At 59.8% G+C, this 13,941-nt stretch overlaps 2 protein-coding genes across 6 annotated transcripts; both read left to right on the top strand.

Moving 5' to 3' along the window:
- EXOC3L1 (exocyst complex component 3 like 1) lies at positions 1 to 10,894 on the top strand. 4 transcript variants are annotated; one of them, XM_049806342.1, is made up of 14 exons: positions 1 to 903; positions 1,924 to 2,084; positions 3,326 to 3,545; positions 3,862 to 4,127; positions 4,242 to 4,522; positions 4,708 to 4,825; positions 5,025 to 5,150; positions 5,259 to 5,359; positions 5,795 to 5,905; positions 6,040 to 6,169; positions 7,234 to 7,356; positions 7,702 to 7,857; positions 8,298 to 8,422; positions 8,924 to 10,894. In XM_049806342.1, the coding sequence occupies exons 1-14, from the start codon at positions 861 to 863 to the stop codon at positions 9,108 to 9,110; spliced, it is 2,148 nt and encodes a 715-aa protein (XP_049662299.1). In that variant the 5' UTR covers positions 1 to 860; the 3' UTR covers positions 9,111 to 10,894. The 4 variants fall into 4 exon arrangements, with proteins under 4 accessions (XP_049662299.1, XP_049662298.1, XP_049662301.1 ...); XM_049806341.1 differs by having other exon boundaries at positions 3,862 to 4,522; positions 8,924 to 10,892; XM_049806344.1 differs by lacking the exon at positions 3,326 to 3,545 and having other exon boundaries at positions 3,862 to 4,522; positions 8,924 to 10,883.
- A 147-nt stretch (positions 10,895 to 11,041) lies between these two features.
- On the top strand, positions 11,042 to 13,686 carry CTRL (chymotrypsin like). Of its 2 annotated transcripts, XM_049806346.1 has the most exons (7): positions 11,042 to 11,203; positions 11,358 to 11,461; positions 11,660 to 11,739; positions 12,006 to 12,087; positions 12,192 to 12,372; positions 12,830 to 12,963; positions 13,156 to 13,686. In XM_049806346.1, exons 1-7 carry the CDS (start codon positions 11,092 to 11,094, stop codon positions 13,315 to 13,317), a joined length of 855 nt encoding a protein of 284 aa, XP_049662303.1. In that variant the 5' UTR covers positions 11,042 to 11,091; the 3' UTR covers positions 13,318 to 13,686. The 2 variants fall into 2 exon arrangements, with proteins under 2 accessions (XP_049662303.1, XP_049662302.1); XM_049806345.1 differs by lacking the exon at positions 13,156 to 13,686 and having other exon boundaries at positions 11,042 to 11,739; positions 12,192 to 12,995.
- Positions 13,687 to 13,941: the final 255 nt, after the last annotated feature.

Raw genomic sequence — 13,941 nt, forward strand, 5'->3', positions numbered from 1 at the left:
ATCGGGATCAGGATAGGGATCGGGATCGGGGTCGGGTCTCACACACACACACACACCCACCCACGGAGGGACCCACCGCCTTCCGCCAGGGGACGGCGACCCGGCGCCTCCCGGGGGGGCCTCCCGCTGCGGGCACACCCTCAGTCCCCGTCCCACCGCTAGGGAAGCCCCAGGGTAAAACCGGGCTACGCGTCCGTCCCCTCACCGTCACTGTGGTACCGAAGCCAAACTGACATACGAGATCTGAGCATTGCATCCCTGAGCCCTCGCACTGCCTGGGCGGGAGGGAGCGGTTCGCTGCTACCCGTCACGCTTGTCTGCTTTAAAACATCCAGTGCGGGGGCGAATCCCCCGACCTGTGCCCTGGGGAAGGTGGGTTGGGGGGGACGCACACGTCTCCAGGTCTGTCCCCGCTTCCCCTTCCTGTCGCAGGCAGACCCTCACCCGGCTCCTGCCAGCTGCTCCCGCTCTGGGTGCAGATGGTGCGGTGAAAGCGCCGGCCTGGGCCGGTTGTCGGGTCAGGGGCACCCCGGGCAGCCTGCTGTCCTCCCTGGGCCACGCTAGCTTCGAGCAGGGAAGCGCTGGGGGGGGCCACGAAGAGAGGCTGTTTGCCCAGGGCAGGTCTGGGGGTGCCGGCGAGGGCACGCAGGGCATGATTTCTACTCCCGAGGCCTGCGACAGCCATGGTGCCTTCCCCTGTGTCCCCCCTCCCCTCCACCCCCCGTTCCTGACGTCCTGAGCGTGGCTGTGGGAACACAATGAGGCCCTGAGGAACGCGGCTGCTCCGGCTGAGGAAACGGCTGCTGGCTTCCTCCGCGCAGCCCTGCCCTGGCCCCCGCAGCTCCAGCAGCCTGGAGACCATGGGCATGTCTGCAGAGGACAAGCGCACCGTGAGCCCCAGAGGTAACGAGGACGATGCGGCCATCCCCCTTGGGAGCTGGCGGTGCTGGGCAGGGGAGGGATGCTACCGCATGCAGCACATTTTGGGGGTTCCCCTGCCCTCTGCCTAACTACCCCTGGACCTTTTCTCCGTGCCGCGGCCAGTGCCTTGTGCTCTCGGGTGGGGTTGGAAGCCTGACTCTGCTTACTGATGGTGATAGCAGTGCTGCTCACTGCACAGCTCGTCCTCAAAGCTGCTGACTGCCTCCAAAGCCCCCCCGGTCCCTGAGGGTGGCCATACGGGCAGGCTCCCCAGCAGAGCAGGAGTCCAGCTTGGCACTGGGTGACATCCTAGTGGGGCTGTGGAGAGCCACAAGCTGTGAAGTTGCTGGGGATGGAGCAGGGGGAAACAATGAAACCAGGCACTGGGGATGAGGACTGGCATGTGATGACTGAGCTGGTTCTCAGCCCTCCACTCTGGCCAGAAGGCCTTCTGCATGGCTTCAGACCCTGTGCGGAGGGGGATGCCGTGGGCCGCCACAGCTGCGTGGGTGCCTTTGGGAGACCAGGAGCCCCTCGTTCTCACCTCAGGCTGACTCTCCTCCATGCTAGAGCTGATATCTCTCTATCCCTCCTGCTGACTCACTGCAGAAGCCTCAGCTCTGCTGAGGGCTTCCCAGGTGGCATCAGAACCCCCTCAGACAACCCAGCATTCTGTTTGGGGGGAGCAGTGGGGACATGTCCTCAGCCTGGGGTACAGCCCAAGCTGGCAGGCTGGGTGACAGCTTCTCAGGGCAGCCTTCTCGCTGCCACAGCCACTGTGACAGTCCCAGTCTGCTGCAGTGGCATCTTGGGGTTGGGGGGGGACAGGGGACGACACCCTAGCAGAAGGACCCGCTTGCTACTGTGCTGTCTGGCTTTCCCAGATCTGGGTGTGCTTGGAAGTCCGCTGGCAGCCAGCTTCCTGCCTCTGGCCTCAGGGGCCCTTCCTGCCCTGCCAGGAGAGGCTTCATTGCGTTCATTAACCCCTGGCTTCATCCCCAGATGAGGAGTGGCCAGAAGCAGAGAAGGCTGAGAAGCTGGCAAGAGGAGCCGCTCTGAAATGGGCTTCAGGGGTGTTTTACCGCCCCGAGAAACTGGAGGGGCTCGGGCAGTACCGAAGCCGAGAGACGCAGAGGAACAGCTCCATCCAGTCCCGGCTGAAGGTGGGTGTTTGCCACAGCCCACCCCATGGACGCCTGCAGCCTCACCACCTCCCCCAGCAGGGATCCCATTTAGGGTCCCCTCTTCTGCATTGAATCATCTTTGTGTCCACTTCTGGCAAAATCTTGTCCTTTGGCTGGTGCTTGGTGGGAGAAATGCAATTGTTTGGGGGAAAAGATCTGGTAAACTCCACCACCGCGCCCTGCCCTCCCCCTGCATATTTTCTGAAGTGTTAAAATGAGTCTCCCATGTCTCCGACCATCCTTCAATACAAAACACCAAGGGTGTTTGGCACATCATGTGCAGGAGCCAGCGCTCTCCATCACTGTCCCATCCCAGCACCAAATTCTCCCCTCCTGGGAGGAGGCCAAGAGCTCCAACCTGCCCCCGCATGCAGATCCCCACAGAAGAAACTCCATCTCTACATCCATCAGTAAGAGCTGTCCCCAGTCCCTGTGCACACCTCCCTGCTCAGGGTGACCCTTTTTGCATAACCTGAGGAACAATTAACCTCAGGACCCAGTCAGTCTGAGCACACCAACCTTCTCCTGATTATTTTGGAGATATTTTCTCCTAGCCTGAATGTGGGTGAATTGTCAAGGAGGCAACTTGTTTTAAGTGATGTGGCCTCAGAGAAAACAACTTGCTTCTGGTGACGCTGGGTAAAAGTACTTCTTGGCACCAGGAGCCGGGAGTTAAGTGGATGGACAGGGCATGGAGATGCACCAGAGCCGCTGCAGGGCCGGAAAAGATGGAAGTCCATTTGGGAGGAGGGTTCATAGGGCCACTGAGGTGCTTCATGCCATTAATACGCCTTGGGGGGCACGTAGAGATCCTGTGGCATGTTACGATTTTGCAGAAGCAAAGTAATCTTTTAAACCCAAAAGGAGACATCTGGTTACTGCTCACTCTGCTGTCTTGGTCACCCCAAAGCAATGCCCTTCTCCCACCTCATGCACAGCAGCCATTGCCTCCCATCCCATAAACAGTCACTGTGACTGAGTTTACCCAGAGAGGGGTGAAATGAGCCATTCTTGCTGCTGGATCTGGGTGTGCTTGGGTCTGATGGGTTGGGGTCATCACAGAAGGGCTGGGAGATATGATGGCATCATGGCAGTTGTGACTTTGTGGGGCTGGGAGAGTGCATGCAAGGGAGACCTGGCAAGGCTGGGACAAATGGTGCACGAGTCTTCCAGCCTTTGAGAGCTTCTCCACTGCCTCTCCATCCTCTTCTGCTCCCCAGTCAACCATCCAATCCTACCTGGAGGGGGTAAGTGCGGGGCTGGAGCAGCTGAGGTCGGCGGCCCAGGAGGTGCAGAGCGTGTGCCAGGACCTGGGGGCTGCGCGGTGGGCCCTGCTCGACAGCGCAGACCGCTTCCAGGGCCTCCAGCAGATGCGGGCACTGATGGCAGAGCACGTGCAGCTGGCCTCGGTGGTCCAGGTGCTGCCCCAGCTCTTCTCGGGTAAGGCATTGGCCCGGTCCTTGTGGATTTTGGCTGGAAGGCACTGGGGAGAACTTCAGTCCAACCCTAGGCTCCACCCAGGGCTGGCAGCAAAGCTAGAGCAGATTGCTCTGGCTTTGCTGGTTGGGTTTGGAAAGTCTCTGTGGATGGAGATGCCACTGCCTCCTCGAGGCCTGATCCAGCACGGTACTCCCAGAGCCTCAGATCTCAGACCCTTTCCCTCACCATCTCCCTGCTAACCTGCACCCATGACCCTGGTGCCAACCCCCTTCACTCCCTGCACTCAATCCTGGCATCTCTCCTCCCTCCCCCACAGTCCACGAGGTTTTTTCCCATACCCTGCAGCTGCTCAGTGGGCAGCAACTCTTGGAGGCCCATGCAGAGCTCATGATGATGGAGCATCTCCGGGATGACATCCTCTCCCAGCTGCACCTCCGTGGGCTTTCCAGTGCCCAGGCAACTGTGCTGTCCTACTTCGGTGGCCTACAGGAGCTCAACGAGAGCCTGGCCAAGCAGCTGTGGGACATCGTGGGCAGCAGCCTGCGGCTGGTGCGTGAGGACCCAGTTCTCTTCGTCACTGCTGTAAGGATCATCGAGCGGGAGGAGAAAATAGATGATACTCTGCTCCTGGAGGCCACCTTCCTGCCCCCTGGCCGCCCAAAGGGCTGGAGGCAGAAGTTTTACCACGTTCTCCAGGAGACCATCACAGGAGCCCACTTTCATGGCGCCCACATGGACACTGAGGGGTCAGGGCTGGCCAGGCACCTGGCAGCACTGCAGAAGGACATCGTGTCTGAGCTGCGTGTGGTGAAGGACCTGATGGTCCAGTGCGTCCCGGCTCACTACAACATCCTCAGTGTCTGCACTGTCACCTACCACCAGGCCCTCATCAGCCACCTCCAAGACATCCTCCGAGAGGACCTGGACAAACAGGCACTCTTCCTCCTCCTTGAGTGGGCGCTTCGTGTGTACCACAGGTCAGCACCAACCCCAGCACCAACCAAGCAGGGGAGGTTGTGGAGAGCTGGGTTGTCCACCAGCACATGGGTGGGTTGGGAGAGTGGCTCTGGGTGCCTGGGGATGACCCATCAGGAGGGCAGAGGGAGAGGTAGGAACTGGAAAACACAAGTCTTCCCAGCCCTGTCCCACCTCTGCCTTCCAGCCCAGAGATGATGGGTCATCCTGACCTTCTCCCAGAAGTGGATGTTTCTGCTCTGGGTCCCTTGATGTCCCCTGAGCTCGTGGATCAGACAGAGAGGAAATACGTGGTGAAAGTCAAGGTGAGTGAGCGGGACAGCACATGTGCAATGGGCATGGGGACCCAACCACCACTACTGTGCCGACATCTGCTCTGACAGCAGCAGGAGGCCATCAGCCTGTGAGACAAGGCCCAGGACTCGCTGCTGTGCTACATGTTGGGCCTCAGGGGAGTCAGTTCCTGACTTCTTGGGCTGACCGTGGTGGGCATCCATCCCACAGGCTAGTGTGCTTGAGTGGATGCAGAGGACCCTGGAGGTGGAGTTCAAGGAGTGGTTCAGGGAAGAGGAACCTGAGACAGACCATCAGGGCTTCTTCCAGTCAGCCCTGCCTGTCATTGTCATGCAGGTGGGTCCCCAGCACCATGGGGCACGGCCATGCTGAGAGGCCCCAAAAAGGGGGGCCGTGGCCTGCAGCCTCCCGCTGACTCACCTCCGCTTTTCTCTCCCTGTGCAGATGCTGAATGAGAATATCCGGGTAGCCTCCTTGATCACAGACTCTCTGCAGCAGAAGGTCTACAACATGGCCTTGGAGGAGCTTGAGGCATTTCTGGGCCGGTCAGTGGAGCCCCTCACCCCCCTGCTCATCCTCACAGACCCTGGGTCCCATGGCTAAGCACTGTAGGCTGATGGTGGAGATCTGCCATAGGGAACCCTGTGCTCATCCAGGTCCCAGAAGGCTCAGCACCCTGTCTATGTATGCGGCTACTGTCTCAGCCCTTGGGGCCATCAGCTCCCAGGGCTTGCTGCCCCAAGTGTCTCTCCAGTCGTGCTGAGCCCTGCTCTCCCGAGGGGTCTGCAATGGGTTCCACTATCCCCCCCTGCCCAACAACCTGTCACTCTCCAAACCTGGTGGCAGGGCCTGGAAAGAGCCAAGTGAGCTGGGAGGGTTGTGGGACGTCCATGTGCCCCCAGGAGCATCCCAGCTCCAGGTCCTGTGGTGAGATGCCTGGGGCTCTGCCCACACATCATGATTGACTCACTGTGTTGCAGTCTGCGGGAAGCCCTAGTGCAATGCGGGAAGGAGCACCAGAAGGACCGTACCATACCCAAGTACTATGTCTCCTACCTACTGGCCATGCTCAACAACAACCTGGCTCTTAGGTAACGTGCACCAGCACCTTGTAGCTACCCCACCACCCACAAGGATGCCACATCCTCCCTATCCTCCTGCGGGACCAGTGTCTCCACCATGCTTCCCAGGCTACCTGTCCCCTCCCTTCTTCTCTCTCTCCTAGCTCCTCTGTCTCCTTCCTGCACCCCGACACTGCCCACAGAGAAGTCCCCATGTCCCTCCGGGCTGCTCTAGATAGGATGCAGAAGAAAGCCTGCCAGCTGCTGCTGGAGGAGCTGCTCCTGGACCTGCAGGTTTGTTTGTCCACAGCCCCTGAGGCTGGCAGGGCTGCAAGAAACCTGGCCTCAGCAAGAACAGCCCTACTGTTACACCCCCAGGCAGGGGTTTATTCCTGCTCAGGATCCCCACCACATACCCCATGGCCTGCTATCATCCTGCAGACATCTCTGCCAGCCTGGCTCCCAGACCTTGATAAACCGCCCGCAGCTCAGCCAATGTCTGTCGCCAGCCAGCACCACCCTGTATCGCTGGGGCAGATGGCTTGTGGCCCCCAAACCACTAACTGACAGAGACCAGGAGCCACAGCCCCCCCCCGGCTGCCTCACACTCCTTTTTATGGCTGTTTCATGGCAGAAAACCAACAGGGGAGAGGCAATGTCCGTGCGGAGGATACAAGCCCATGTGCAGCTCGAAAGTCATTTCCTGCCAGCGTAGTCAAATTTAGCTTTCCTGGAGTCTGGACCAAAAATCTGGAATAATTAATGGCATTGCTATTTAGGGCTTGAATGCCATGAAAACAAAGAAGCAGCTAAAGGGTGAAGTGCTCACAGGCAGTGTGGAGATTGCTGTGGCCCCAGCAGAGACATAGAGGGAATGTCTGCCTGCAGGCAGGAAGACAGGCAAGGACAGCAGGGCAGGAGTAGGAGATCAAAGCCCTCGGCAAAAAAATGTGTTATGTCTGCACAAGGGAAGTGGGAAGGAGTGGAAATTAAAAATAAAATCACAGCAGGACAGGCCAAAAGCGAGTGGGTGAGGAGCAGCTTGCTGCCCAGACCTCAGGTGCTGCCCACGATGGGGCATCATGACCCAGATTAAGCCCAAAAATGTGGATCTCTGGGTGTCATGGAGGGGCAGCCCGAGTGTATTTCCATAATTTCCTAATTTAGGCCACTCTTCTATTTTTATGTTGACTTCTGGGTGGCAGTGGGGGCTTGGGGGTTTTGCAAGGCAAATAGGACATGCTTGCCAGGCAGCAGGCGAGCAGCAGCTGTGGGATGTTGTGCCGCCCTGCAGCTGGCAGCTGCTGCAAGAGCAGTGCAATGCAGGGTGCCATATGCTGCTCCTCTGCTTCTTTCAGCCCCTCTGCCTGCAGCTGCCTTCCCGCAAGTGGCTGTCGGGGTCCCAGCTCATCAGCAGCATGTGCGAAGTGATTGACAAGTATGCAAAGGACTTCTCCCGCGTCAGGAAACCCGTCTTCATGGTACGGTTGCTGCAGGGCGTCCTTCAAATGGCTGCTTGTCTGTAGGGCAAGGAGGTTGGGCAGTTGGGTGCCATGCTGGGGTGCAGGATGTAGGGGTTGCAGTCGCTGCTGGGTTTGCCAGAGAACCCATATTCTCCAGAACAGCCCAGAGGGCACCACCACAGAGATGGTCAGGGTTTCCCCCAAATTCAGCTCCCTTCTCTGTCCCTCCAGCCAGGGAGCTTCCCAGCAGGTTGTCCCCACAGCTTGGTGTTGCACCCAGCCCCTTTCCCCTCTGCCTTTCTCTGGGCAGTTGGGGTCCGACACCCAGGTGATGCCCAGCGCTAACAGCTCTCCCCTGCCCAGCTTCTGCTGACAGAGAGCGAGCTCCTGGTGACGAGCCAGTACCTGCGGGCACTCATGCAGAAGAAGATGGTGTGCAAGAGCGAGGAGGAGCGGGGCCAGCTCTGTGACCGTCTGCTGCAGGATGCCACACAGCTCCGGGAGCTCTTCTGTGGCCTGGTGAGAGATGCCCGGGTGTGGTGGGGAGTTGTAGATGGGCCATGGGAGGGGAATATCACACAGCGAGGTTGATGCAAGGAGCTTATAGCTCACCTCGGTCACCCTCCTGCTCCCCTCCAGCCCACAGCAGATGGGGTGGGTACATCAGCCCATGAACAAGATGGGGCTGTTACAATTGCGCAGTTGTGAGGCCAAGATGGGAGGAACTGGCTGGATTAGGGACTCAGGGGATCACCCACCCTGCCCAGCAGAGGTCAGTGAGGCTGCACAGCCTCGTCTTGCCTTGGGGTAAGCCAGCCCCATCAGTAGGACACACTGAGTGGGGACATACCAGCTGCAAGTGGCCAGGTCCCCACATGGGCACTGAGGATCAGACTGCAGCTCACTAGCCACCGCAGTGGCCGCCTCCTGGTCTCTCACGTGGCTGCTCTCCCTGCCAGGGTCTGGACCAGAGCCAGCAGAGCCTGGAGGCTGTGTTTGCCCTGCGGGAGCTGATCTGTCTCAAAGACCCAGCACTACTCAGCCTGGAGGTGCTGGGCTTCATCACCAAGTACCCTGACGTCAGGTAAGAAGCCCAGCTTGGCTCTCCCACAAGATGGCGTAGGCGTGAGTCCACCCAGGGAAGCCAGGCTTGGGCCGGACTCCATGAGGTTATGCTGCAGAGCAGGCAGAAACCTGGGCTTTTTCCCCCTCCTGCCTGAGGTTTCCTTTCCCATGCCCCAGATTTGAGGGGTTCTTGAAAATTCCCAAGGGCAAAGATGTAAAGGAAAATGCAGTCCTGCTGCTTTATTCACCCGTCTGTATTGGGTGGCCAAACCAACTGTGAGAAATCATAAAACACCAAATTGGAAATGTCAGAATCAGCCAAAACCCATGAAATGTCAAAATCAAATTCACAAGGTTTGTGGGCTTCTTTTCGAGCAAATTTTAAAGTTTAGCTGGTGCAATGTACCAGCTCTCCCCTGGCCTCAGCTCAGCTTCTCCGGATCACGGGAGGTTTGTGGGAGCACTGTGGATGGTGCCATGGGCCTGCAGTGCCCAGACTCACCTCTTGCTCTCTGCCCAGCGATGAGCACATCTCCACCTTGCTGGATCTCCGGGGTGACGTCTCCAAGGAGGTGCGGCACATGGTGCTGGAAATGATGGCACAGCACCCCCAGGTCCTGCCCGAGCGCTACCGGCCCATCTTCAGCACCATCCTGGTCCCTGCGCCAGAACTGCCCTTCTGCCTTCGCAAGGGCAAGTGTGCCTGACACTGTGCCCCACAGCCTGCTCCCCACTGCCTCCACGGATGTACGGACCAGGCAGGACATCTCTGAGGCTGCACGTGGGGAGAATGGAGATGACACATGGCATCCCCTATGCGCAGCACCTTGCCCTGTGTTGGGGACAGTCTGGATATGTGCCATCATCCTCTGGTCTTGCCTCGCTGAGCCAACTGTCCCCTGCAAGCATCAGTCCTGGGAGACCTGGGTCAGGAGAAAATCAACCCATAGCTATTTTGCTGGCCTGCTGAGGCAGTAATTGAGGGCTGCTCAGGTCTGGCCTATTGCCTGCAGGAGAAAGAGGAGCTGCAGAGCAAAGGACAGGAGTCTGCAGCTGGGCTGTGTCCACGTCTCCGTGGGACTGCCAAGATATTTGGGTTTTCCCCGATTCTCCAGACAGCCCTCTGAGCCAGTGTGTCCTGGTCATGGAGTCTGTTACCAACCCAGTTCCAAGGCAGACTGGAGCCTTGCTAGACCCACGCTTGCAGGAGGGTTTTAGCCACAGGAGGTCTTCCTCTGTTTTGGCTCAGCCCAGAGGTCTGGTGCTGCTCCACCAGCCTGGGCCCTGCATGGATGGTGGAGAGCAGCTCAGCCAGCTCATCATGGCTCATGGCCACAGAGGAGAAGGGCACAAGGGGGTCTTACCACCCTGGGTACCGCCATCAACCCTATCCCTGCCGGCATGAAGGGACAGCTCTGAGTTCCTGCTGACCTGTCCAACTCCTGGCCCTGGCTCTTTTGCCAGCCCAAGACAGGATTAGAGTCCAAGACTTTCCAGCGTCTTGGAGAGCATGGTTGCATCTGGTATATCATGCATCCTCCTGTTCCAAGGTTCTTCCACGATGGGCAGCACCACCCTGGGCACTGGCTTTTCCTCCATCCATCCTTTGCTGCTGTCCAGCCCTTGGTTGACTCCTCCCCAGGTGCCACATGAAGATCAGGAGCAAAGCCTGTCACTTTGCCTGCATCCTTGTGCCCAGCCCCTGCAGCACCCTGGGAAACCTCCACGCTCTGCCACGCTTCCTGCCTTGTGGCTGGCCAGATCCTGCTGTCCTTGCCTGGCACTACTGCCAGAAATAAAGTCCTGAGCTCTGCAATCACTCACCAGCGTCCAGGCTCTGTTCTCCAGTGGGTCAGGGCAGGGATCAGGGCATGTGGGTGGCATAGAGAGGGGGGATCCATCCCCATGCTCAGCACCACCCCAGGAATGACTCCCGGCATCACCCAGGGACATGGGGGATGATGGACACACTACGTACCCCTTGTGTCCAGGATGGAGAGAACCATACTATTCCCCAGCATGTACCCCTGGGGTGAGGGGTCAGGCAGCTGCACTAGAGTGGGGGGATGCTCAGGTGGAGGGCTCAGCCTCAGCTCACAGAGGTGCCCACTGTCCTCCCTGGGGCTTGTGGTGTGCTCACCACACTGGCCACGGCTCCTTACTGCCTGGGAAGATGCCGGCCCTCCCCATCTGCTCCAGCTGGCTCTGGGACACGCTCACCTGCACCGGGGCCATGGTTCAAGGGGTGGCCCTGGGCCCTGGGAATGTCCAGCTGGGACCGGCGGCGTCCCCGGTGTTGTCCCAGGCCAGGACTTCATGGCCACACGGGAAAACAGCTCTGGTGCCAACAGCTCTGAAACAGGCCTGGGGGCAGGGTGACCTCCTGCGCTCCAGGCGCTGGCACCCATCCCAGCACATCCAGCCCCACTGCTACCCCAGCTGTGTGCCCACAAGCAGGCCCCTGTGCCCCCCATCACAGCCTTGTGGTACCCTCCAGCTCCACAGGCTGCAGCGAGAGCTGACACAACTCATTACAGCGATAGCCCAAGCACCCCAGGGTGCCTTTTGGCAGCACATTCCCACGTACCTGCTTGCGTGGGGCAAGGTAGATGCCAGGTTTGGCCCATCACCGCTGCCTGCAGCTGGCAGAAGGCAGCAGGGGGACCTTGCCCTGCCTACCTACAAGCCATGCAGCTCCTGGCTGCTATAAAGCTCGTAGCCCTGGGGGCAGAGCCATGTCCTCCCAGGATGGCGTTTCTGTGCGCAGTTGCCTGCCTGGCCCTGGCCAGCACCGTCTCAGGTAAGCGCTTCCCATGAGTGCAGGGAGGTCCTCGGGGTGCAGCAGGACCGGGGCACCCCGGGGACGGTGACACAGAGCCACCAGCACCGGCAGCCCCTGGGTGCAAGCCTCGAGCTTTTGGGGTCACCCTTGTGCCCCTCTGCCTCTCCCGCAGGCTGCGGGGTGCCTGCCATCAGCCCCTCAGTGCACTACAGTGAGAGGATCATCAATGGGCAGAACGCGGTGCCCGGCTCATGGCCCTGGCAGGTGTCCCTGCAGGTATGGCACAATCCCGCTCCCTGGCCAGTGGCAGCGACAGTGCCCTAAGCACTGCGGTGGCACGGCATGGCAAGCTGGGCACTGGGGTTGGGAATCGGGCAGGCACCAAGGGGACCCGCGACACCCTCTGCCTCTATCCAGCTTCGGTGTGGGCTCAGCCTGCCCAGCCCCAGCTCTTCCTCCCTCTCTCTTCCTCAGACCCGCTCTGGATCCCACTTCTGTGGTGGCTCCTTGATCAACGAGAACTGGGTCGTCACGGCCGCCCACTGCGAATTCAAGTGAGGAGCGATGCCCCGCCAGCCCACGCTGGCGCCACCCAGCAAGAGCAGGGGGTCGGGGCACGCTGGGCATTGCCAACCGGCACTTGAGACGGCCCCAAAGGCCAGTACCCGAGGAGCTGAGCAGTCTGGGGCTCCCTCCCTGGCTGTCCCCATGGTGACTTCCCTTAGGGACACACTGCATCATGCCCACAACAGCCCCCAGTGCTGCTCCCACCCAGGGTGCTGGCTGTCAAACGTCCCCCTGACTCCCTTACCTCTTGCAGCCCATACTCCCATGTTGTCGTCCTCGGGCAGTATGACCGCAACTCCAACACAGAGTCCACTCAAGTGAAGACCGTGGTCATGGTAAGCCGGGCTGACGTGGCCACAGTCCTTCGATGGGGCTTGCAGCTCTGCACCGCAGCTGCTCAAGGAGAGCAGGGATGAAACCCTACGCCATTTCTCGGCAGGCTATCACGAACCCCAACTGGGACCCCTACACGCTCAACAATGACATCACCCTGCTGAAGCTCTCCTCGCCTGCCCAGCTGGGACGCCGTGTGTCCCCCGTCTGCCTCCCCCCTGCCAACCTGGCTCTGCCCACCAACCTCCAGTGCGTCACCACCGGCTGGGGACGCACCAACACCAACTGTACGTACGCCACAGCCTCAGGGAGGGCTGCGGGCAGCCGCCATCCTTCCTGGGGGCTCTGCAGGGTCCCAGGGTGCCCCGGGGGGCGAGGACTGACACCTCATGTGCACGTGGGGAGGCTTGGGCAGTTGAGTCACCCTGTCTGGGCACCTACAAGTGCGCACACACGTGTCGGTGCAAGCATGGGTGCAAGTGTGTGCTCAGGAGGTGGATGGGTGCAAACCCCGGGGATAACTGTGCACAGGCACAAGCTTGCACTTGCTCAGGGCTGCTTGCACAAGACAATCTCACCCCAGGGAAGAAAGGGTACTTTGGCACGGAGGGGGAAGGTGCTTTGCGTGGCAGCACCCATATTTGGGAGCACCAGCAGGAGCTTGCCCAGGGTGCCTATGCACTCCCAAAGGTCCCAGGAGACCGGCCGACACCAGGGTGATGTAATGATGCTTCTTTCCCCTAGCCCAAGCCTTGGCAGTGCGCCTGCAGCAGGTAACCGTGCCCTTGATCTCCCGGAACCAGTGCATGCAGTACTGGGGCAACCGGATTAGCAGCTCCATGCTCTGTGCCGGCGGGGTCGGTGCCTCCTCCTGCCAGGTAAGGAGCCGAGCTCCACTGCACCACAGGGAGGGGGGAGAAGGAGGAGGATACATAGGGGTCTTGCATCTATGGAGCCAGAGATTTAAGCTATAGGCCCTGGCCGTGTCCAGGGGATCAGTTGGCTGGCGTGGCAGGGACCAGTTTGGAGCACATGCCAGGACCACTAAGAAGGAGGCGTCTTCTCCGCAGGGTGACTCTGGTGGACCTCTGGTATACCAGAACGGGAACGTCTGGACCTTGATCGGCATTGTCTCCTGGGGAAACAGCAACTGCAATGTCCGCGTGCCGGCCATCTACACCCGCGTAAGCCAGTTCCGAAACTGGATCGACTATGTTGTTGCTCAGGGATAAAGCCAGTGCCGGAGGGATCCCTTCACTGGGTGCTGCTGCCGGCATGGGGAGCTTGGTAGAGCTGGCAAGGGGCTGAGCTGGAAGTGAGGCACCCCACCTCATAATAAAGTGTCAGCATTTGCTTGTGCCAAGCGCTGCCTCTGGCTCCTTTCCTCTCACCCTGCAGACCAGGGTGGAAGGCGCATAGGGGAAGCCTGGTGCACCCTGTGGTTGGGTGCTCCTCTCCTGAATCCCAGCACCTCCCAGAGCTGGAGCTTGGTGCCCAGCTGGGACCCGCTGGGGAGGTACAGAAGGCAGCACATGATGCTCAGGCAGAGCGGAGAGCTGGGCTGCAGCTCAAGGACTGCTTCAGGGGGTCTTCAAGCACATAGATCTACACCCTGGCACCAGCCCAGGGACCACCGCAGTGTTGAGGGTGGGTGATGTTACCTCTAATGGCCTTGCCACCAACCCAGGGGCGAGGTCTCCAGCACCAGCTGGTCCCACCAGCATCGGCTCCTCCAGGAAAGGGGTTGTAGGGCTCACCAGGCTCAGCACAAGCAAGCGCTTCTTGGGAAGGTGGGTGCACAGGATCTTAAAAGATCACTGCCTGCAATTTAAAGCTTTAACTTGTGTAACAGCCTG

This window comes from Accipiter gentilis, chromosome 7 (genome assembly GCF_929443795.1).
Source record: "Accipiter gentilis chromosome 7, bAccGen1.1, whole genome shotgun sequence".
NCBI classification, from domain to species: domain Eukaryota; kingdom Metazoa; phylum Chordata; class Aves; order Accipitriformes; family Accipitridae; genus Astur; species Astur gentilis.

What these genes read in the sequence shown, in the direction of transcription:
- EXOC3L1 (XM_049806341.1), top strand. Translation starts at nt 861, where the DNA reads ATGGGCATGTCTGCAGAGGACAAGCGCACCGTGAGCCCCAGAG. An exon ending in CCATCCAGTCCCGGCTGAAG is followed by an intron (nt 2,085 to 3,325) that starts GTGGGTGTTTGC and finishes TCTGCTCCCCAG; the next exon opens with TCAACCATCCAATCCTACCT. An exon ending in ACCAAGTACCCTGACGTCAG is followed by an intron (nt 8,423 to 8,923) that starts GTAAGAAGCCCA and finishes CTCTCTGCCCAG; the next exon opens with CGATGAGCACATCTCCACCT.
- CTRL (XM_049806345.1), top strand. Translation starts at nt 11,528, where the DNA reads ATGGCAAGCTGGGCACTGGGGTTGGGAATCGGGCAGGCACCAAGGGGA. An exon ending in GCCGCCCACTGCGAATTCAA is followed by an intron (nt 11,740 to 12,005) that starts GTGAGGAGCGAT and finishes TACCTCTTGCAG; the next exon opens with CCCATACTCCCATGTTGTCG. An exon ending in AAGTGAAGACCGTGGTCATG is followed by an intron (nt 12,088 to 12,191) that starts GTAAGCCGGGCT and finishes ATTTCTCGGCAG; the next exon opens with GCTATCACGAACCCCAACTG.